We start from the raw sequence: 24,390 nt of genomic DNA on the forward strand, positions 1-24,390 counted from the left end.
CGGGGCAGTGGCGTCAAAAGTGGGCGGAGCTTTACCCAGCCCCGAATTCTCCAGGCCTCGGGAGTGGGGTGGGCGGGGCTTAGAGCTGCTGACGTGACATGGAAAAGAAACTGGGGCGGGGCACTTGGTTGTGTGGGTGGCGGGGAGGGGCGGGGCGAGGGTTGAGCGTCCGGTGTCACCGCGGTTTGTGTGGATGATTCAGGGAGAAAATTGGAGGGTAATTATTCCAATTGCACCACCCCGTTTATCCCACCTTTATCCCTATAAATGAAGCTTCCGAAGATCTGAATCGCCTTTCCTCCTTGGAGGTCAAGGCGGTGGACGCAATATTCAGGCGTAGGTTGTGCAGTCTGCTTGCACGACTCCTTGGGGGCGGCGTGCGTTTCACGCAGCACAACAGTTGTCTCTTGGCGTATGGGGTAAACCTAGGTATACTGATTTTGTAAGCCTTTGTTAGGTGAGCGCGACTACATTTGCTGTATTCGATAATGAATAGTTTACCTTGGCTTTGTTTATAATAATACGCAAAAACATCCAAGCCGCACTCCCAGTGGACTGGTATTCAAATAAACATACATAGGCTTGGTCAACAAAACTGCTTCCATGGGATGTTTTCCCACAGATTAAATGTCATTTACTCGAGCAAATTTTCTCAGCTCACATGACACAGGGAACTGACAGACCTTATATATAGGCTTCATTGGTACCACGTGTTGTAACGTGGGTTGGATCATTGTCATCGGCATGCAATGTGGAGATAGGATCTGGCTGCAAGAGAATTTGGAGTGAGGAGAGTGGGAGAGTTAATGATAAGTATTGGCAAAAATAATTATTTGATTTGTAGAAAAATTGGCAGTTACAGAGACAAATTACAGTGGAGAATGAACAATGAGGTCAACAGTGGACAATTTAAGGTTAAAGTTTTGGGGGTTTGGGGAAGAAACCACAGAGAAGAAACAGCAAGAGGAAAAGCTGGACACATCAAAACTTAGGTCTGATATTCTGAATGAGTTCCAACGCTGTTAGCTTCCCATGTCACATAGACATACATTAGCAATAATGAATATTGCAATTTGGAATTTGCCTAGTTCTGTTTCCAAAGTATCTCAGGCAGCAATTTCCTGTTGAAATCGTTATAAAGGGTGAAAGCAACAAATTAGAGTATTGCTAAATTCAAGTTGGATATTGATTTCACACAGTTGTTAAAATCTATTTTCTAATCTTTTCTATTTTCTAATCCTTACATTTAATTTATCAAACAGAAATTCCAGTAGCTATGACTATTGTGTTACTTAACTTTGCTGTCTGCATACAAATAACGTTGGCATTTAGGACACAGTTTTAGGCGTATGCCTTTTAATGAGCTCCCTCTACTGTTCCTGCAAGAGTATATGTTCTATGTTTCTTCTTTAAATCAAATCCTTTCATCACAGCAGAGTTATCGCCTAATAAAACTTAAAATTTGAGATAACTAGTTTAGGGGAAACTGCATCTATCTAGTTTTCTTGAATGATTACTGCATGGGCAAAGTACATGAATGGAACAGGTGACACAGTGGACTAGAATTCAGCATGCATGTCATAAATTCCCTTATATTTGAGATAGTTATTGAATTATAATCAATAATTTTCAATATTCCATGTTTAAATTTATTTAGTCTCATAGACCTTAGTTGGACTGACTCATTTATAGATATTAATCACATAGAATAATGCTGTGAACCAAGCAAATGCAATGGTCCAATGCAGGGGTGAAAATTTTCCCTACTCGTTCTGTGGGCGTGGCTTAATTGGTGGGCGTGGCTTGGTGGTCAGATGACTGGGTGGGCATGGCCAATAACAAATAATAAAAATAATAAAGTATATAAAACAATAAGAGGTACAAAAAACCAACTTTCACATTTTATACACAACACAACACAACTGACTCACACAATGTAAAAGCAGCTGCACTTCACCCAAAATGGTCCCTGCAACATGCAGGAACCTCACACAGCCACAAAAAGCTCAAAAACCAACTTTCACAGTTTACACACACACAACACAACTGACTCTTTCTCTCTCATACACACACACACACACAAAATGCCACATACAGCTTTGTGAGATTTTGTGTGTTTGTGTAGTTAGAGTGAAATACTACAGAAACACACCAAATCTCAGAAAGCTGCACAAATATTTTATTTTAATTATATTTTTTAGATCAGGGGTCTCCAACCTTAGTAACTTTAAGGTTTGTGGACTTCAATTCCCAGAGTTCCTCAGCCAGCAAAGCAGGCAGATTAAGTTGCTGATTTAGGTGGTGGATTGCAGGCAGGCAGATTCAGTTGCTAGCCGACTGAAGAGCTTGTAGAAAACATATTTTTTAAGGTTCTGGTGATGAGGAACTCAGCTGACATCGCCAGAGGAGCCTTTTAAAAGAGGTTGTTAAAAAAATTTTTTAAAAAAAGGGTTCTGATGATCCCAGCCGAGCTGCGGGATCATCAAAGGCTTTTTTTTTACTTTTAAAGGCATGTTTTCGGCTGAAGAAAAACTGCTTTTAAAAGTAAAAAAAAAAACCTGATGAAGGTGCAGCTCAGCAGAGGCAGAGGGCAGGGCCAGGGATTTTTGCTACCAGTTTTCCGAACCACCCGCCGCCATCACTATAGGATCAGGAGAGCCGGTCCGAACCGGGAGCATTTCACCCGTGGTCCAATGATACCTGAAAGATCTGTCTGTCCGTCTATCTGATTTGTATGGCTGCCCATCCTAAACTATCTTAAAGTCCATCCAACTCTAGGCAGCTCAAAGATACACTTTTTTTCTAAATTAAACCTTTTATTATTACAAAGGATATTCCTAGACAGATAAGCCTATTCCACATTGTTCTATTTAATTATTGGCTTTATACCCTGCATTTATATCCATTTAATACTCAACATGATTTACAAAGCAAATACAAATATTGAGAATACAAAAGGCAAACAAGCAATACCAATAGAATTAAATCCCAAATAAATTATTAAATAAATTAATAGTTAAAAGCTTAATGGAAGATATGTGTTTTTACCAATATCCTAAATATTGGGAGAATGGCACAGAAACAGTTTTACGAAGGTAGTGTATTCTACAGGAGCCACAGAAATCACCAAAAATATTAGCTTTCTCATGTCGGTAGGAAGTGGGCTCCAAAGTAATCAAGAGTAATACAAAACAGGTTTAGCCTTGAGTTTTTGCCAATGGCTGGTTCTTCTTTGCAAAGGCAAATTAACATCTTGGATCATGCAAAGAAAATTCTATAACATAACTGAAACAAAAATTGCTACTGTAATCATTAGTGAGTTCCTTGATTCAATTTTAACCTTTGGATATGTGCCATAGCAACCTTCTGTATCCCCATATTTTCTAAAAGGTATCAATTTTGATTATTCCCCAATTAGCCTGGCTTTTAATTGTAGAGATGGGAGGTGACACATTAGAAAACTTCCAAGCTAGAAGAAATTATCCTTTAGTAATTACTAATTATCTCTTATTGGAATTACTAATTAAAATTATGGTACAAAAGTACTACAAGTAGTCCTTGACCTACAACTGTTTGCTTAGTGACCATTTGAAGTTACAATGGCACTGAAAAAGTGACTTATGACCATTTTTCACACTTATGACTGTTGCAGCAACCCACAGCCATGTAATTTACATTTGGATGCTTGACAACTGGTTCATATTTATGACGGTTGCAGTGCCCCAAAGTCATGTGATCCCCTTTTCCGACCTTCTGACAAGCAAAGCCAATGGGGGAAACCAGATTCACTTAACAACCATGTTACTAATTAAACAACTGCAGTGATTCACTTAACGAATGTGGCGAGAAGACATAAAATGGGGCAGAACAAATTTCTCACTTACCAAGATCAATTTTGGGCTCAATTGTGGTCGTACATTGAGGACTACCCATACAGATATGGTGAAAGGAACTCCTCCTTTCCCTTTTTAGTATGGATCATTTAAGATAGATTCCTTCTCTCTGATTTCCTAAGTTCTGATGCCAAAACTCTCAAGAAAGGAAAGATTGTACCAGCTCCATTATAGGACTTAGGGTAGGATGTATTTGTCTCCCATACAACTATTGATTAGACCAGTGGTGGGTTTCAAAAAATTTTACTATTTGTTCTGTGGGTGTGGCTTGGTGGGTATGGCAAGGGAAGGATACTGTAAAATCTCCATTCCCTCCCCACTCCAGGGGAAGGATACTGTAAAATCTCCATTCCCACCCCACTCCAAGGGAGTGCAGAAATCCCCATTTCCTCCCAATCAGCTGGGACTCGGGAGGCAGAGAATAGATAGGGGCGGGGCCAGTCAGAATTTTTACTACTGGTTCTTCGAACTACTCAAAATTTCCGCTACCGGTTCTCCAGAACTGGTCAGAACTTGCTGAAACCCACCTCTGGATTAGACCTAAACCCCTCTCCCAAATAGTTCAGCCTAGGGAAAAATGTAGATGCTGCCTGCAATAGGTAAGTAAAACCCAGTGATTTGTACATCCAAACTACACTGCTTCAAACTTTATTCCACCTTCAAAATTACAATGCCTATACCCTCTAGCCTAAGGATAGGCCAGAGAATGGAATTTACTAGCCGACATATAATCTTCATAGATCACACTGAGCAGAAACCTAACACTGTGTTTTGTTTAGAAATACATTTATGGCAGAGATTCTGAAAAAAGTACGAAGGCCAAAGTCAATCTATGGTTCATTAAAAAATGTATTACCATGGCTGTGATGATTTATGAGTGTCTGAGTATTAATATGTTCATGGATGCATATTATACAATATATTATTCAAATTATTTGCCATTAAATATATGGATTTTATGAAAGATGACTATAGGAGCTATTCTGTTTCACTTAAAAGTTTGTAAAAAATAATGGAGGTGAGATATAAAGAACTAAAAAGTGTCACAGCTATTACTGTATATACAACACCACGGCAATATAATTTAAATAAGAATCATGGAATTTACAGTATGTAAAAATGATTAATAAAACTCAGCTTTGGTTTTGTTTCAAACATACTGCATATCTGAGTTTCAATAATCATGATGGAAAATTAAGCTTTAATACTGATGATAATTATACTCTTACACCAATCTCTTCCACTGGCTCTCCCACCAGAACCAGTTTAAGGCAAATTTAGTATAGCTGCTTATGAAATGTGCTTTTACAGAAAAAGATTAACATTACAGCCATTAAGCTCTACATCTGTTACTGTGTTATATAATATTCTGTTTTGAAAAATGTAGGTTTATCTAAACATTCATTTATCTATTACACTAGATGCATGTTTTCAAAGAATGTTTTTTATTTTATTTTTTTATTTTAATTTTATTTTGTCACACAGTATATATAAGCATAAGCATGAGCATGAAATAATTATACAGTATATAAGCATATATATAAGTATGAGTATGTAATAACTATATTAATTGGCTATAACGAAAGGAAACAATAGGACAGGAACGGTAGGCAGGCTTGTGCTCTTATGCACGCCCCTTACAGACCTCTTAGGAATGGGGTGAGGTCAATGGTAGACAGTTTTTGCTTGAAGCTTTTGGGATTTTGGGAAGAGATCACAGAGTCAGGTAGTTTATTCCAGGCATTAACAACTCTGTTACTGAAGTCATATTTTCTGCAATCAAGATTGGAGCGGTTAACATTAAGCTTAAATCTGTTGTGTGCTCGTGTATTGTTGCAATTGAAGCTGAAGTAGTCTTCGACAGAAAGGACATTGTAATAGATGATTCTATGAGTTAAACTTAGGTCATGTCGAAGGCGGCATAGTTCTAAATTTTCTAAACCCAGGATTTCAAGTCTGGTGGCATAAGGTATTTTGTTGTATTCAGAGGAGTGGAGAACTCTTCTTGTAAAATATTTCTGGACACGTTCGATTGTATTGATGTCAGAAATGTGGTATGGGTTCCACAGTCAAACTGTATTCAAGATTTGGTCTAGCAAATGTTTTATATGCTCTGGTTAGTAGTGTAGTGTTTTTGGAGAAGAAGCTACGCAAGATTAGGTTTACAACTCTTAGAGACTTTTTTGCGATGTAGCTGCAGTGGGCTTTGGCACTTAGATCATTTGATATGAAAACTCCAAGGTCTTTAACAGGGTGTGGGTCATCTGTAAGGTAATGTCCATCAAGCTTGTACTTAGTTAGGTTCTTTTTTCCAATACGTAAGACTGAGCATTTGCTGGTTGAGATTTGGAGTTGCCAAGTTTTAGACTATTCAGGTACAAAGTCAAGGTCTTTTTGAAGGGTAGCTGTATTGTTGGTGGTGTTAAATAGTTTGACATCATCAGCAAAGAGAACACAATTATTTGTGATATGGTCACAGAGATCATTAATGTATAATATGAAGAGTGTTGGTCCAAGAACGCTGCTTTGGGGAACGCCACTTTTGACAGGAACAGGATTTGATAAGAGCATTGCCAATTTTGACCACTTGTTGTCTGTTTGATAAGAAAGCTGTTATCCAATTGTGGAGGGGTCCTAAGATGCCTTAGGATTTTAGTTTTAGGAGAAGTTTATCATGTACTACTGAGTCAAAAGCTTTACAGAAGTCTATGTAGATTGCATCTATTGCTTTGCTCTGATCAAGATTTGTAGTCCATATGTTTTTGCAGTCAAGAAGTTGTAAGTTACATGATAGATTTTTTCTGAAACCAAATTGTTTATTAGAGAGTAGTTTGTTTGTTTCTAGGTGGAGGGTAATGGATTGGTTGATGATAGATTCCATTACTTTGCAGGTGATGCAGCATAGAGAGATTGGTCTGTAATTTTCAACTAGGCTGGGTCATTATGCTACATTTTTCTCCCAGTTGTGGGATATATGCTGACTTGCAAGAAATTATCTGTATAACAGACCTAGCTTAAGCATGCTTGGGGAAAAATAAGGACAATAGCTGTTGTCTAGGACCATGCTAAGAAAGGCCACAGCTTGTACAACATGTGAAGTTGGGCAAAACTCCTGGTCATGGCTTCTACATCAGGGAGTGTGAAATTAAATTGCAAGCTTCAATTATTTTTTTATTTATTTTATTTTATTTATTTGTCAATGATATATAATACAACAGGTAAAAGTATAAACATAATTTGAATACATGAAAAGAGTAAGTAAAAAGGAATATTAGGACAGGGACGGTAGGCACACAGGTGCACTTACGCAACTATGAAACCTATGAAACTATGAAACCTGTGTGTTTTGGGGAGAGTATAACTCCATTTAAAGTAAAAGTTAGAAAGAAGTCACCTTTTGAATCAACAGCTGGAGTTGAGTACAGCAGCTGTTTCTTTCCATTCAGAACTTTAGGTTGAAGATACTGTCTCAAGGTTTCTACTGCATCTCCCCTTTGGGAAAAGAGGAGACAGTTGAAATTATCTACATATTGATGACACTGTACCCCATTCTGTCAGATTATTTTCCCCTAGAAGCTTAATGTAGATATGTATTAAAATAGAGGAGCGAGTCAAGGCTTGGAGTGTTATGCTGGAGAGCCTAAGGGCCCAAATGTTCCTCTCTATGTATACCAAGTGGAACCATCTATTCAGAAAGAGTGGCATCAGCAAATAACAATGCTTCTTTCTCTCCTCCTTCATAGGCAACCCAGAAGGATACCAAGGCCATGGTACTGAAGGCTTGCCAAGAATTCTAGCAGAAAAGTTAAGGTTATTTTCCTAGTATAAATCATCCATGAACACAACCAGTGCATTTCTCTTCCCATGCCTGGGTTTGAACTGTGTTTGAAATGGTTTCAATGTTTCTTCCATAACCTTTTGCAGCTCACCTCAAAAACTTCCTCTAAAAGGGGAAGTTAGAGCCCAGGTTAATGATGCTCTGAAATTGCTAGGTCCAGGACCACATTCAAGGGCTGAAACATTTCCCCCTCCTATAAAGAGCTGTTCATTGCAGCATAGACCCTTTTCCTTCCCTGACCCTTAAACCAGTCAGATGGGACAGAGAACCAGCTACCAGATGGCAGAGTTCATTACGCAAAGGATTCTATGCATTGGGATACACAGCCCTCCCGCCCCCCCCAACATCATGAGACGTTACGTTCTGAACTATCCTGCTAGCTTCCGACTCCAAATAAATATAGTTTTATCTGTAAAACACCCAGATAAAAGGCTACAGCTAATTTTTCTTAGCTGCCCGTCCTTGACCAATTGGGATTTGATCACTTTTAAAAGGGCTGTGGAACAGAATTCTGCAAATGCAATAACAACAACAGAGAAGCAATGTCATTTCACAACTTTTATTGCCAAAATCATGTCCAATCAGGTTCACTCACTTTTTTTTACCAAATCTCACTCCAGGTATCTCCTCTTGCATTTTATCTCCCAGAGTTCCTTAATAAACCAAGACCATCACCACTCCGAAATCAGTGTACAGCAGCCACTAAGGGTACCTTTATGTTCCAGTATCAACCAGGTACCCAACAGAATTATGCTCCGGATACTCCCCAAGCTTTCTCCATGGTTCCTGGGACAGACCATTCACATAATTTATCTTCTGCAGGATGGTGGTGGCATTGTTTAATGCCATGGTCACTGTGATTAGTTTATGTCTCCACTATCAGATAACATCTGAGCTGCTCCAAGATGGACACCAGTTTGAATGTATGACTGCCCCGTCTGAAGGCCTGGAGTGACTTGGACTAACACTATAATAGCTATGGTATCCATGAAATCCCAAGGATAAAGGAAGATTGAAACTTCCGAACATATTGATCTTGGGCATACTAACCACTAATTCTGGAGTGACATTGACCAGCTTGGGCAAGGATGCTGCTGTAGCACCAACAGATGGTCTGTAGGATCCAAAAACACATAAAAGGCCTCAGGTATGGTCACATGTGGGAAAATTGCTTCTAAAGACTGCCCAAGTTTCCTGAGAGACACTGTTTTACCTTTTAAACTCGAGGTGATTGCAGTTAGTGTCACAAAATGAATGCAAGCAGTTGCTCTAAATCAGTTCAGGTTATGAACTGCATTCTCAGCTTTGAACAAAATAAAGCTTTTGATATCAGGTTAAACCAGTGTGAGCTAAGTTAGGACAATACACTTGCTAAAGTGTGATTGACTAGGTTCCAGGTCAATGGGCTGTATAAACTCAGCTGATATGATTTCTGATTCATTGGATTTACTGAACCCAGACAAACTGACTTAATAAACAAGGGTGAAATTATCCATGGCTGCATGTGTAGTCCAAATATAGCCACTGTCCACTGTGATTAAAGTTAAGCAAAAACCTTTGCTATCTGCTATGTGGGTTTTATCTAAACGAATCCTAATACATGTTGATAATTGAGACATTGAGATGTCATGATTCTTCAGTGGAAGTTTTTAGGTACTCCACTCACTGTTTTGCTTCTAATGGATTAAGCTATTAAACACAAAATCCTAAACAAAAACCAGACAGACAGAAATATAAAGCACTTGCTCACTCTAGAGGATAATGTTAGACCTATTAATCTCTAAAGTCAATTTCTTTATCCGCTAAAGTGCCATGGGGTTTTGAAAAGGCCGAGTGAGGTGAATAGGGCAAATATTCTTAGTCTTAAGTAGATACTATATCTGCCAGCCCAATAGTGCAGACAGGTTTGGGGTTACATAATATGGAAAAGCTTCACACACTACCCATAATGGAAGAGTGGCAATATGGGCCAGAAGGAAGATCGTGTACTGTAAGGAAGTTGCTCTGATCTTCTTCTGAATTTAGTGCCTTCTGCCCCCACCCCTTCCGGTTCTGCCAAGTTTCCATCCTTACCATACAAACAATAAGACAAAAGGCTACTTCTCCGCACCTACTTGCAGGAAAAAGCAGCAGGTATTGGATGTATTTGGGTAAGGGGGACCTCTAAAACAGGGGTCTCCAACCTTAGTAACTTTAAGGTTTGAGGACTTCAATTCCCAGAGCTGGCTGAGGAACTCTGGGAGTTGAAGTCCACAAGCCTTAAAGTTACTAAGGTTGCAGACCCCTGCTCTAAAAACACATCTAGAAGAAGCCGGGTTAAGGGAAAGCGACACGCTCCGTCCCTTTCATTCGAGGAGAAAAACACGGGGGTAGGAAGAAATCTACTTAGGAGGGGGGGGGGGAAACACGCCCCTCCCATTTCCAGGGCCAGATTTCTCCAGGGGGGAAATCCCACTCGCGAATCAGGAAAGGCAACCTACACGGTCCGGAGGTGGAAACAAGACAGCGAAGCCCGCCTTCTTTGCTGCGGCCAAGGGGTGGGTCGGTGAGATTCCGGCTTTAGCCCAGCCCGGCCTCTCTTCGCTCCTCCTCTTCCCCAGAAGGATTTCAAGGAGGCAGCAGCTGTAACCACGCCGCCCCGCTTGCCTTGCCTGCCCGGATCAGATTTTCCTGTGATTGGGGTAAGTGGTTTTGTGTTTGGCTTGCCTCCTTTTTTCGGAGAGAAGCAAATAAAACCGAAGCCTTGGAGCGAAGGAAAAAGATTCGTAGAGAAAGAGGAGCGGAACTGGCCAGTCTAGCCCGGGGGACCAGAGGGGTTATTTAACAAAAATAAAAAGCTTCGCAGTTGCCAGGAAAGCAAAATGACCAATTGCTCGAATCGCTTCCTCGTGAAGCCTTTTCACGGATCTAACCCAGGCCGGCGGAAGGCGTCGCTCCCCCTTTCCGGTCTCCGTAACCCGAAGCCGGCCGAGGCGCTCCCCCTCTTTTCGGGCGGCTCCCACCGAGGCTCGAGCAATTCGCCTGCCGCGAAAATGGGGCCGGCGCTACAGGTTTCGTTTCTTGGAGACCAGAGCAGCGCCTTCCCGGGCTGCTGAGTCGCTAGTCCAACCTGGAACACGTGTCGTCGCCGCCGCCGCCGGCGAGCCGAGGAACAAAGCATGACACGTGGATGGACGGGCCTCTGCTAACAGCCTTCGGAAGGGAAGCTGCCCGCGGTACGTTTTTAAGGATGATCCAAAACGAAGGGCCGCTCAAGATCGAGAGAAAGCAACTCCGGGGGAAATAATCGCCGGAGATGAAGCGTCTTCGCGAGGCCCTTTTAGGTCTCTAAGTCTTTACAGATCCTATATAGAAACGTTTTTGTGGTAGAAGCCAATCAATGGATGAAAAATCCAATCCCGGAAAGCTTCACTGGCAGATATAAGAATCGTTTTGAAACGAAGGCTATGAATGCTCTTTGGGTCTCTCTTGAGTTCTCAATTTTAAATGCCTATACTATTTTTTTTTCTTTGCCTTTGAGTCAGTTTTTCGACTCCTGGCGACTGCCTGGACTAGTCCCTAAAGTTTTCTTGACAAGGTTTTTCAAAAGTAGCTTGCCTTGGCCTCTCTCCTCCCTAGAGCTGAGAGTGAGTGACTGGCCCAAGGTCACCCAGCTGGCTTTGTGCTTCCGGCAGGTCTAGAAATCACGATATCCTGGTTGCTGGAGGTGCAGGTTAACCACTGTAGTATAACAAACTGGCTCTCTATATTAATCTAGGTGGTGATAAACTACAACTCCCAGCAATCCTTATATTGGAAACTATGAGGGTTTCTGGGAATTGTAGTTTAATGATTTCTTGAAAGCATGACCATGAAATAGTTTGTTACTTTAGCAATCCAGGTCAGAGGGATGGATTAGAGGCTGGCTAGTTCATTTTTAGAAAGGATATTAAGGGAGAATACAGCTTTCATTTTTAAAGAATCTAAAACAAGAGGAAAACTTGAACAGGACCTCCTTGATGAGCAGGAAGATACATTCTAGAAACATCAGAATTGGAAGGGGCCTACTTATCAAATTGACTGCTCAGCCAGAAATGATAGAGCTAGTGCATTCCTTTAGCACAGGGGTCCCCAACGTTTTGGACCTCAGGGACCACCAAGTTCATAATTTTAAATCCCGTGGACCACGGGGGGGGGGGAGAGGTTCAGCCGCCTTTAACTGCTGCATCATTATTATTTTTTCCACAACATAACCAAGGCAATGCAGCAAAGAAAGCAAAGCTAACAAATCTCAGTTCCCCCCTTCATGCCAAGTTTCTTTTAAGAATTTATACTCATTCCCATATTAAATGCATAGGCATATTCGTACCTGAGATTTATCCACCAACCCAATACAAAGAGAAATCTTTAAAGCCCGGTGTTTCTAAAGATTGCCCCCCTGCAAACTCTCATCTCTTGAGGAGCCCAGCCAAAGTTTCCCATGCCGCTTCAGCTGGCTTCTTGTGAGCCAGACTCGAGCAGGTAGCAACAAATGCAGTCCTTAAGTAAAAATACACTTTATTCAAACAGCTGGGAATTAATTCATTCCCAGCGCCGGGTAACTCAAAATGAAACAAAGGCTTCACAACCAAACAATCTTTGGTTATCTCAAACCTGGTTCAATTTGGATAACTGCCAAGGTCTTTACTGATAAACTTCCAGAGCAGAGAACAAGGCAAGAACGCAGCTCCAACGTTGCTTTCGGGCAAACTAAGACACTGGTGCTGGTCTCCTTTTTAAACCTTATGGGAGGGGCCAATTATCTCTTGGCCCTACTCCCGAGGTGACCTCTCTGCTTGAGCTGCTCCTGCCTTCTGGCAGCTCACCTCATGCGGGTATTAGGAACAGGCTCATCGCAGTCCAATTCCACCGACAGCTCCCTAGGCTGCTGACGGATCACAACAGAGCGCTCCTTGAGAGACGAGAGTTTGCAATGGACAGCAAAGCCAGGGATGACTCCGGCTGCTTCTCTTTGCTGACAGGCGGCCAAGCTAACTGTCTGAAGGACCCCATCCTGTCCCTGGAAGTCAAAGCACTGAAGCGTGAGCGGTGCAGGAAACCTTGGCTGAGTTCCTCAAGAGAAATGGAAAGATTTCTCTGCGGACTACCAAAATTTTCTCACGGACCACCAGTGGTGGGTGGAAACACTTCATCTCTTCAGACTTGATTCCACTGTTAAAATAACATGCTTTTAGAATAGAATAGAATTTTATTGGCCAAGTGTGATTGGACACACAAGGAATTTGTCTTGGTGCATAGGCTCTCAGTGTACATAAAAGAAAAGATACGTTCATCAAGGTACAACATTTTTACCAGAAATATTTAACTGCAGTAGTCTTGTGATGGCACTGAGCCTTTCAAAACACTAATTTATCCCTCCTTTCTTTAGCCAAGCAAAACTAATACATCTGTCTTTTCATGCTTGGGCTCTTATGTACTTTAAAATCTTTTTGCTATAACTTGCTAGTCACCAATCCATTTTCTCCATTTAAAAATGGTAAAACAAGTGTTTTGCAGTTGATTTTCACTGGTTTCTTTCTGCTTTTTTCTTGCAGAATTATGGCTTCTAATACAGAACGTACATTTATTGCTATCAAGCCTGATGGAGTTCAGCGGGGATTAGTGGGTGAAATCATCAAACGATTTGAACAGAAGGGTTTCCATCTAGTAGCTATGAAAATGATCCATGTAAGTTTCTTATTTGGCCCATGTGGTTAATTGATAAATAATATAAGCTCTCTGTATGAATAAGATATTCTCATATATTGAACTACATCAGTTTAAGTTAGAGTTAGACTAAGCAATTCAGTCCTATTTTAGCCTACATTTCTGACATTCTGTTAGTTCTTCCTCTTGAGCTTGCACTCTTTTCTACTCACCTATAGAAACACAAAACTAGTACATTTTGAGAGTTCAAAATTAGATGAAATCAGAGAAGGTGGCATGGACTGATGGTGTTTTTTTTCTGACATCAGCTAAAATATTTTAACATAAAATTTACCCAAAAACTTCACATAATTATAACATTCTGCATTCTTGTGATTTTGGAGGTTATTTCTTGATTGCGTCAAGGAATATATTATGGTTATTATCAGCTTTTCAGCTCGGCTCAGATTACAATTGTAAAGATAAATACATTTTTAATATCTATGACCTTTTCTAGCAACTTTTACAAAACTCAAGGTGGAGTGCAGACTGCTTTAGAAAGCAAGTCAGTTAATCTTGATTATTTTCAATCTGAAAACAAAAATCAACAAAAATTCAAGTTTCTTTTACTGATCTGTCCTGCAGTCATCTTGTTTCCTGAGTTGTAGAAGGTTCTCTTAAAACCATAAAGCAATACAAATGAGCTTGTCTGACTTTGGTTAGAAAACTGTACTTGGCAAAATGGTATGTAGCTTTTACAGTAACAACACTATTGGATGTTCTGTTAAGATTGGCTATCCAAACTAGTACTAATGGGAATTATCTGTATTTGGTGTGATATTCTTAGTTGTGTCCATACCAGCAGCATATGATCAGAAGAGTCCCCATGAAAAGTGGGAATTGACATTTTCAAGCTGCTTCAAGCTACCAAAAAGGATGCTTTGAAGCAGCAATTTGCTACATTTGTCCTTTGTGCATTAAAAAAATGGGGGTTAGTGCTACAATGAGCAGAGGCAGGGCTCATGTGTTTCTGCCTGCCTTCTATTTTTTCCTGGCTGAGCAGAGGGCACAAAATAAAATAACTGGCGGTGAAGTGCCTCTATTTATTGCATTTTTTAAGGCTGTCTAAGAACTTCGTTCTGGCACCTAGATAAGAGGTTAATCTTGTCATCCTTGTTCTGATAATTGATTGAGAGGAATTAATTTTGCTTCCTCTACACTCCACCACCACCACCACCAATTAGATTATGCTTTCGGCTTGATCTGCTAAACACTCTCATTGATGCTGGTGCAAACAGGGCCATTCAGAGAAGACAGACTTAAAATAGATTTCCACTGATAAAAGAGGATTAATCCATTGCTGTATTTCCTTTCTCTAAAGGCATCTGAAGAACTGCTTAAAGAACATTACATTGACCTGAAAGACAGACCTTTCTATTTAGGTTTAGTTAAATATATGAATTCTGGGCCTGTAGTAGCCATGGTAAGTATATTTATGAACATTTATTTAACTCCCACTCGCCTCCGATTTTTCTGAGAAAAATAATTTAACAGTTGGGCAATTTACCAGCTCTTTTATATAACATTATCAAGTATTTCCCTCTCAGAAATAGCAAATGTAGTAAAGATAAAGGTTCCCCTAGCACATATGTGCTAGTTGTTTCTGACTGTAGTGGGCGGTGCTGTTTCAAAACCGAAGAGCCAGCGCTGTCCGAAGATGTCTCCGTGGTCATGCGGCCAGCATGACTAAACACCAAAGGCGCATAGAACTCTGTTACCTTCCAACCACAGGTGGTCCCTATTTTTCTACTTGCACTTTTTACGTGCTTTCGAACTGCTAGGTTCGAAATGTAATACATGATAATAAATACTACATGTACTTAAAAAGTACTGCTCTAGCAAAGGATTGGTATTTTCTCTTGGACCGTAGAATTCTGCCCATTTCAGGGATAGTCTGATGGTTTGGGGAAAACTCCCTGAACAAGAAGTGGTTTTGGTGCTCTTTATGAGGTTTTATTATATAGTGTACTTTATTTAATATATTGGATGTCTGGTCTGTGATGGTAATAACATTTTGATTGGATTTATCCACATGAGACAAGTTAGTTTCATTCCTGGACTAGAAAACTTTGCACATAGTATCCCAAGTAGGGGATATGATACTAGATATAGGATAATTGATCCAGAAGTAAATTAAACATCCTTATTCCATCATATTAAAATCTAAGATTGTGTAAAATGGTGATAGATTTGGAATAGATAAAAAGAAGAACTTATATAATAATGCATAGAAACATGAAATTCATTCTGTAAAATAGCAAATTCGGTTGCAATTTAAAAGGGAAAACCAAGTCCCAATGAATGGGATTTTCAATGGTGATTAATATATATTATCAATTGTTATTACTGGATAAAAGCTCCGGAATAGGGCTTGGTCTGCTTCAGAATAGATACTGTTGTATCTTAATTCCTGTTTGTGTGATTCCTACTGGCCAGCATGGAAATCAAATGCTATTCTTCTTTGCTAAACTTCTTAAATGTTATAATTCCAGTTGATGTCTATAAAGCTAAAACAATATATTAGTATATGATTTTTAAAGATTTATGTAATACGATAAAGCCCACAGCTATTCCTTCTGACAATATCAGATTTGCATCTATTCAATAAACTTATTTTTTATAGGTTTGGGAAGGACTTAATGTTGTGAAGACAGGAAGAGTAATGCTGGGAGAAACCAATCCAGCAGATTCCAAGCCTGGTACCATTCGTGGAGATTTCTGCATTCAAGTGGGCAGGTTGGTGCTGCAATTTATTTCTTATAGATCATTATAGGAACCCTTGCTAGAAATCAAATTGCTTCAAAAATAATGTCAGATACAATTAATTTGTATAAAATATTGACCCTGTTATGCTAATGCTTAAATAGCACTTGAATGATGGTAACAAACTTATAAAATGCATTACTAATGTACGAATCGATGTTTAGGTACAAATATTCAGTAATCTAAAAATAGTTAGCAGGCCTCAAGTGCAAGCCCACATGTTCTATATCTTATTCACTAAATGGGATCTCCCATCCTCTTAAAAACACAATGTAGGAATGTATTTTATTCATTGCATGGTCCCCCATTACTTTCCAGATTTCTTATTTATTAATTTCTGATGGCTAAAGAAACACTGTCTATATTAAAACAAATACCTTGAGAGGAGATGGTTCTTAAGAATTTGACCTAAACCTTTAAATCAGACCTTGACTGATTTAAAAGTGATTGCCAACACTCTGAAGTGTGCCTCCAAACAACTAGGTAACTAAGTTAATTGAGAATAAAGGAAAGCAGGCTAGATATTAGCCTTTTGTTAAGCGTGTTAATTTAATCTTCGTCTAGCATTGATATCAATGATGCACAAGGTAAAGTTTGGCAAAAGCATGCATGACTATAAACTTAATTGCAGCTAATGTGCTGTTAGTAATAGAGCTAGTATGATCTGAATTACTAGTTCAGAAATGGCCACGTTGTTCAAACTATTTAGTGAAATCTACATTATAGTTACTTATAGGAGTAACAATGTAAACAGTTTATACAACCATCAGACCTGTCGGTAATAACTTGATTATGGATGGTACTTTCATCGTAAAAAATTGTGATTAGAAATAAGCTTATAAATAGAAAAAATTTAGCTACAAGCAGTCTGTTTTTTAAATTTCTTTAACTGCTCCACCAAATATCCTAACATCTTTGTCTTGTCTAAAGGAACATCATTCATGGCAGTGACTCTGTGGAGAGTGCGCAAAATGAAATTAGTCTGTGGTTCCAGCCTGAAGAACTTGTGGACTACAAATCTTGTGCTCATGAATGGATTTATGAGTAAAGTAGTCCTTCAGAGGAGTCGTGCCTTCTTTCAACATTTCATTCCATCCTTGCATTACATGGGAGCAGTTAGCATAGTTACTTCCTTGATTGGCACTGTGAAATAAAGGCATCATGAACAAATAAGCGTTCTTGTTTTTAAAGAAATGAAAAGGTATCTCTGAATTGTTTGAAATGTATTCATCATACGTGGTTGTATTTTAAAAAGATATTCAATAAATACAGATGAGAGAAATGCTAAAAAATTCGATTTGAATTCAAGACAAGCTATTTTGGCTATAACAGAAGCACACTTGAAACATCTGAAGTGCTTTCAACAAGATCACAACACCTTGAATTCCAAATGTGTTGCATTTTATAAGGAAGATCTTGCAATAGCACCTAATTAAATAGGCTAATTCCTGGTTAGAACTTGGATGGGAATCGCAGGATGGTGTGTCAGATTGAGGAAACGAAATGCATCCTAGAAGACAGTGGCAAATCAATTCCATATTCCTGAGAAAAGTACACAAAGTCCAGCATCACTCAAGGGAGTATTACCTTTTGCAAAATCTCCAAATTGTATACTTTTATAATATTATTTTATGAATAATTCACACTGAACATCTCCACAAGAATATATTACATCATCTGCATAGTCAAAATTCACTTCTTGAAGACTTCGCAGCTAGCAGTGATCATCCTAAAGCTGCTTTTCTCTTGCTTTTTGTAGAGTGAGTGAAAGTACATGGTAAGCAAATACCAGTTACCAATAAAATACCTTTTTAAATACAGGTAGTCCTCAACTTACTACCACAATTGAGCCCAACATTTATGTTGCTATGTGAGAAATTGGTTGAGTTTTGCCCCATTTTATGATTTTTCTTGCCACATTTGTTAAGTGAATCACTGCAGTTGTTAAATTAGTAGCACGGTTGTTAAGCGAATTTGGTGTCCCATAGGCTTTGCTTGTCAGAAGGTTGCAAAAGGAAATCACATGCCCCTGGGACATTGCAACTATCATAAATGTGAGTCGGTTGTCAAGCAACTGACCATGGAGATGTTGCAACGTAAGTATGAAAAATGGTCATGTCACTATTTTCAGTGCGGTTATAACTTCAAATGATCACTAAGTGAACTGTCAAGGACCTGTAGTACATATACCCAATCTTAAAAAACAGAATTCACTTACCACAGAATAGATGCTGGTGCCCAGTATTTTTCACCATGTCAGAATTTTGTTTCAGAAAATTTAAGATGAAACAACTTTGTCACAAGAGATTCCTCTTCTTCCCAGCAGGACTGCACAGCATGGCCCACCAAATGGGCTTAAAATGGCGGCACATTTTAAACTGCCCCAAAAGGCATGCTGCCAAGTCCCCCCAAGCCTCACAACCTCCTGTTCCTACTGTTCCACTAGCCACCGAACAGCTGATCAGGACACCAGGTATTCATAGTTTGCAGTGATTTTTGTCAGCTGGTTTCTTCCCATCATCACAAGTTGTGCGGACCTCCACTACAGGCTATCCAGGAAAGTGGAAACAATGGTTTCCTTTGTGTATTTCTGCTGTAATGCAATAACATCTTGGTTTTGTTCCTTTAAAGTTGATGTCGTTTTTAACAAGTGCTACTTGATGTGTGTGACCTTTTAAATTATTAAATTTTTCAATTGTATTGATGTAGGTGGAATAAAACAACAAAAAAGTCTATTCTGAAAATCTTTTTTTAATCAACTGAGCATTCCTAATCATGTCCAGGACTGGAGAATAAGGATTGTATAATCCCAGGAAGTAAAGAACCTACTGGGTTTGTGGTTGTTTTATGATGAAAAACTCAAGTAATTACTAAATCATAGCCATAACATTCATGGCCCATAAAACTATTTTGCAGTTCTTAATTTTATGTACATTTTCAAACACTTATTTAGGGATTGTGTATCTTCTAAGGTTTACTGTTACTTGCAATAAGAGTGATCTTTCTGCACCACAATATTTGCTTTCCTAGCCTAGGAAAATCTTCATCAAAGAAGACCTAGAACGAAAAACGTCAGTGTGTCTTTCCATGAATCTCTGACTAACAGCAAAATTTATTCAAAATGATGACCTGGCTACATCTGCTAAAGAAAAAGTTCAAGTTACAAATTTGCGATTGAAACTTTGGTTGGGCAGTTTGGAGCTAAACTAAAGCTACATGAGAGGAACAGTATTGGGCCTGTCACAAATAAAATTATAATTCATTCCATGAAGCAGAAATAGAATTGACATTTCTTTCCAAAGAGTTACCATTAGAACCTATTTAATAAGCTTGAAAAGGGACGCGGTGGCTCAGGGGCTAGGACGTTGAGCTTGTCGATCGAAAGGTCGGCAGCTCAGTGGTTCGAATCCCTAGTGCTGCCGTGTAACAGGGAGAGCTCCGGTTACTTGTCCCAGCTTCTGCCAACCTAACAGTTTCGAAAGCACGTAAAAATGCAAGTAGAAAAAATAGGGACCACCTTTGGTGGGAAGGCAACAGCGTTCCGTGCAACTTTGGCGTTGAGTCATGCTGGCCACATGACCATGGAGACGTCTTCGGACAACGCTGGCTCTTCAGCTTTGAAACCGAGATGAGCACCGCCCCCTAGAGTCGGCAACGACTAGCACGCATGTGCAAGGGGAACCTTTACCTTTTAATAAGTTTGAATTAATGCAGAACTATCTCTTATTAGTGATAATGGAGATACTTCATTATATCAATATTTTAAAAGATGTTCTTGAACTGTTGAGATAAAATTCACAACCTGGTCTTTTAACATTTTTATTTTGTGTAAAAAAGGCAAATTTAGTGAATTATTTTCATCTTGTACACAAAGTTATATTCTTAATGCTTTTTCACATCCATGCTTGAAAATCTGCAATCTGTTAAAAATGAAAGTAACATTAATTTCTTCAAAAGCAATTTTCACTGAGTTATGTACATTAGAGGTTTTTAAATGTTCCCATTTGACCACACAACCAAGAAAATAAAAGATTAAATTTATACAGATAGTGATCTATATATCAAATACATACAGAAATGATGTAAAAACCATTTTTTAACTTCTGCCTCAATCATTTTCCCAGAGGCAGAAGCTCATGCTTTTTTTTCTTTTTTATATATAAATGGCTGAGATTTCACTTAAATATGAAAATTAAAAAAAATCAATTTAATCACAGTTTTAACCCCTTTCCAATAAAGGATTGTTACCAATATATTAGCACCATAATACAAATATTGATGGGAGTAGGTGTTCACATCACATAAAAATGACAACAATAAAAACAAACACTGAAACCCGTGTTAGTATCAATAGAACAAGTCGATAACTGCTTTTTTCCTCTGATTCAGCAAGGAAATTTAAACCGTGAAAAAGATGTAAAATTCTGAGCTGTACAAAGGAGCCCTTGCAATGTAATTTGCCTTGCCTGTGGTGCCTTATTTAAAAAGATCCTGCCTTATGCCAAATACTGTAATATTAGCTGACCCACAGCAGAAGTACAAGTCTCAAACCAACATCCACTCAGCCCCTCCAACCTGATTCTATCCCAGTTTGTTGGTGGTAATTAGTTCACAGTAAACTGGAGAGTATTCTTAGAACCAAATCATATTTTTAAAAAATGAATGCACCCAATGGTACTGAAAGCTTACAGTCATCTGGTTGCTGTGTTTAAGAGGCCACACATAATAAGCATTACTCAGAAGGAACACTGAAGAAAAAGGACAAATGAAAACTACTCTGGAAAAAGATGTCACCCAAGAGTTTCATGGAAAAAGAATCGATTTCAAGATTTGAAAAAAGTTTTCATTTAATCAGGTACATGTATCAGGATGTAGAAATGGGAGCGTGAAAATCCTGAAAGTATATCAGTACCTACATAAATATGTAAAATATCTCCAAAAATCAGAGAACCTGCACTATAGCAGTAATCAAGACCGGTCTCTCCCAAACATAATTATAGGTCTAACTTCTTGCAGAATTGCTGGTTAACATCAGGTTCTCCGCTGATGTGGGGATTAAATGTGGTTGTGGGTTTTTCCAGGAGCTGCCATATTCAGAGGTAGAAGAAGGCATCTGTTCATCTGGACAAAGGCCATTCCAATGTAAGAGTGACAGAAATTAGTGAAATTCTGCAATCGTAACATCCACAGGAATGGGGAAAAACTACTGCACTTCATGATTTTCTGCCAATCCTACAGATACAAAATACACACCATGTGTGTCCACTGGGAATTGGGAGTTAACTGTGTCTAAATGTAAGTTCTTTTGGTTCAAGCTCGTTTGGATCGTATAACTAATCAATTTCTACATAAGTCCAAGTTTTTATGCTGACCTCAAGGCAAAAGCCATTAGTACAGACCTTATTCAGGATGCCTTTTTCACGCTGAGTAATATTATCTTTCTGATAAAAATCAGAAGAACTTGGTATATAAATGTTATTCTGCAAGTCCTCAAGAGTCTCCGACCATGCAGATATTACACGGTGGCCTTTACAAACCACAACATTCATCCTATCAGTTCTGCATTATTACAGCTGAGATGGCTGACAGAATTATGATCCGAGATGGAAAAAATTATTGATCACTCAGTTTTTGAAGCAATTCCTTCTGGAATCTCATTTTGCTTTTGAAGGATTCTATCCTACAGGTCAATGGCCTGATGACATGGATCATTTACATCTGGGAGGCACTGGCCTAAGAAATACTGTGCTAAAAGACTGATGCCTAAATTATGATTTCAGAATTACTGTGATTCGGGGAATCCTCATGTGTGCATGCATATGAGTGTATGTGTGTGCACACCTGGGTACACACAAACATGATACAGCTTTTTGCTCCCCTCCCCCAAGAGCAGCTCTTTTTTGTAGCATCATGAACTGCTTTGTAAACCAGGGAAGTTTCAAAAACAGCTGTAATGGAGCACTTGTGAACGAGGGAGGGCAATATATTCCTAGAGGGAAAAAAGAAGGCAGATCAGCTAAGCCCAGATCGCCCCTTGTACTTCTAAGGATTATGAACATAATCTTTTTAGAGACATAACAATACAGTAAGTATGCAGTTTTCACTTATAGTCACAATATTTGACACCCGATACTCAGTTTTTTAAATGTATACACAAAGCAGTTTTCAACAATGGCCCAGCTATGTAAAAGGAGAAAAAGAAAAAGAAAAAAAAAGAGTAGGAATTGTTTCATACAGTCCTATATTATACAGGAAAAAAATGTACTTCCAGAAGTTACTACAAAATTTTACACCATTATCCCCTCTTGCATAGAATGTGGTAAACCTTTGCATATCACAAATGGTATGTACCCAATAACAAAGATAAGAAAATAATCAAAATTGCTGGTTTTCAACTTTCTATGCGTTAAAAATTTAAAACATTTATACGCCAAAAATTGTCTCTGGGGCTTGGAGAGTTGCTAGTCATAAAGCATTAGATTTAAAGGATGTAGAGGTTAATCTATAGAATTAATTTTTTTCTAAACCCTACCCTTGAAACAAGAATCAGACAGACTGCTCTAAAGTCGACTTGCTATGACCCAGAAGCAATTACAGAATATAAGCAGTTAATTCCTGAGAGTTTAGTAAATGAACCTTACTGGTAAAAGCAAAACTCTGTGACATATATCATCCCGTCATGACACCAGAATGGAAATGTCAACATTTTAAGTTCTGTGAATGATGCCATCTGATAACTTCCATAGAGATTTAACTATCCAGGAACAGTTTCCAAGAAATTCAGCATTCATGCCACACTAGTTATGACAAATTCAGCAGCCAAGAAAATACTGTGTTCAATGCAGGCTCCAGAGCATCTTCAGGCAAACCAGCTCTGTTTGCTCAACAAGTTCTTCCAAATGTGTAGGGAAGAATAATGCTGTCTTCAGGAGCATACTGCTGCATCTTTTCAGGGTGTGTCTTCCATCAGGATGGAAATCAAATGTCTCGCTGTTTCACTAGAAAAGGACCTTTCAGTTCCTTGCACAAGAAAAAACAAAATATCCCATAAAACAGTTGACATATGGAAGCTTTGCTGATCATTTGTGAGAATATCTCAGTACTTCAAAATATGAACAAGTAACAGCCCCAGTAACTCTAATGAAGACAGGACCGAAGCTTAATTCTCCAAAATCTTAAGCAGATTTGTCAGTATGTCACCGTGCCAGGAGAAAACATTTTAATACTCCATCCTTTCAATTTCTTTTCTTATGTTTCATCACCTTGTCTCATGATGTCACTGAGGAAAAGACAGGGCATGACTAGTGTAGCTTTTCAGTTCAGAAGCTCCCAGCTTGTACCAGAAGGTTCACAAACAGTTCATTTGTGTTTTCAACTATTCTACCATTTCATCTTCCTCAAAGGGTTTCCTGCAATCCTGCTATAATTAAGCTTTTTAATTCTTACCAAAAAATTAGAGTATCTTTTTTTAACAATCTGAACTTGAAAATATTACAAAAATTCTTTCAAAAGCTTCAAATACAACACAAACATGTCGATTTTTAATAAATTGAAAATTCTTTTCCCCCCACTAAAATAGTTTTCTTGTCCTCCAAAAATTCTGAATTGAAATCTTAACCGCAGTTAGCAAAGTGCCCTTAGTAGAAGCCATCAAACGGGAACATCTGAATGGGAACATCAGTCTTAAGGAAGTCTTGTTTTGTACCATCCTGTTCAGATTTGCCCTTAGGGTTCTTGCTTGATGTACTGGCTGGCTGATCCATTGCTTTCCTGATCAGAAGCTCCTTGAAGAAAGCTGTATTCCTCTCCATCTATCAATTCCTCTTTCAGCTGCAGTGAAGATACTAAATATGAAAGAGGATGTTAAAAATGAAAATTGGCAGTGACATAGTTCTTTTCATTTCAGAAATGAAAATTTGGTAACATCCCAACTTTTCTTATTCCTGCACAGGAAAATACAGTGCTGCAAAGCAAACTTTAGAATGAGAATATAGTACAGAAAATCATGGGCTGAAATTAGAAATATGTGAATTAAAAGAAGGAAATAAAAGGTTAAATATAAATGTGTAAATAGTGCTTGCCCTAATTAAAAAGTATCTTGGTTTATTATGTCTTTTTCCCTACAATCATAATATCTGTTATTGTTCACAAAGCATCTTCTATGAAACAACA

The 24,390-nt window shown here is 38.7% G+C and overlaps 2 protein-coding genes and 1 long non-coding RNA gene across 5 annotated transcripts in view; 2 read left to right on the plus strand and 1 right to left on the minus strand.

Annotated features, from left to right (window-relative positions):
• Positions 1-162: 162 nt before the first annotated feature.
• Positions 163-8,879, plus strand: LOC131191393 (uncharacterized). Of its 2 annotated transcripts, none has more exons than XR_009153489.1 (2): positions 163-217; positions 7,637-8,879. It is a non-coding gene; the product is annotated as an uncharacterized LOC131191393 (long non-coding RNA). The 2 variants fall into 2 exon arrangements; XR_009153490.1 differs by lacking the exon at positions 163-217 and adding an exon at positions 234-429.
• Positions 8,880-10,254: 1,375 nt separating this feature from the next.
• On the plus strand, positions 10,255-17,391 carry LOC131193645 (nucleoside diphosphate kinase). Its single transcript, XM_058174074.1, has 5 exons — positions 10,255-10,412; positions 13,305-13,437; positions 14,777-14,878; positions 16,079-16,191; positions 17,149-17,391. Exons 2-5 carry the CDS (start codon positions 13,309-13,311, stop codon positions 17,264-17,266), a joined length of 462 nt encoding a protein of 153 aa, XP_058030057.1. The 5' UTR covers positions 10,255-10,412; positions 13,305-13,308; the 3' UTR covers positions 17,267-17,391.
• A 2,633-nt stretch (positions 17,392-20,024) lies between these two features.
• The window catches only part of MBTD1 (mbt domain containing 1), a 48,201-nt gene continuing 43,835 nt past the window's right edge, over positions 20,025-24,390 (minus strand). For both annotated transcript variants that reach the window (XM_058174070.1, XM_058174071.1), the window contains exon 16: positions 20,025-24,062. In XM_058174070.1, the coding sequence (XP_058030053.1) occupies positions 23,944-24,062 (119 nt within the window). In that variant the 3' untranslated portion in view covers positions 20,025-23,943. The remainder of the gene's footprint in view (positions 24,063-24,390) is intronic.

This window comes from Ahaetulla prasina, chromosome 2 (genome assembly GCF_028640845.1).
Source record: "Ahaetulla prasina isolate Xishuangbanna chromosome 2, ASM2864084v1, whole genome shotgun sequence".
Lineage (NCBI taxonomy): Eukaryota > Metazoa > Chordata > Lepidosauria > Squamata > Colubridae > Ahaetulla > Ahaetulla prasina.

Coding starts and splice junctions, on each gene's coding strand:
- LOC131193645 (XM_058174074.1), top strand. CDS start 13,309: ATGGCTTCTAATACAGAACGTACATTTATTGCTATCAAGCCTGATGGA. Junction 13,438..14,776: donor TAGCTATGAAAATGATCCAT/GTAAGTTTCTTA, acceptor CTTTCTCTAAAG/GCATCTGAAGAACTGCTTAA. Junction 14,879..16,078: donor CTGGGCCTGTAGTAGCCATG/GTAAGTATATTT, acceptor TATTTTTTATAG/GTTTGGGAAGGACTTAATGT.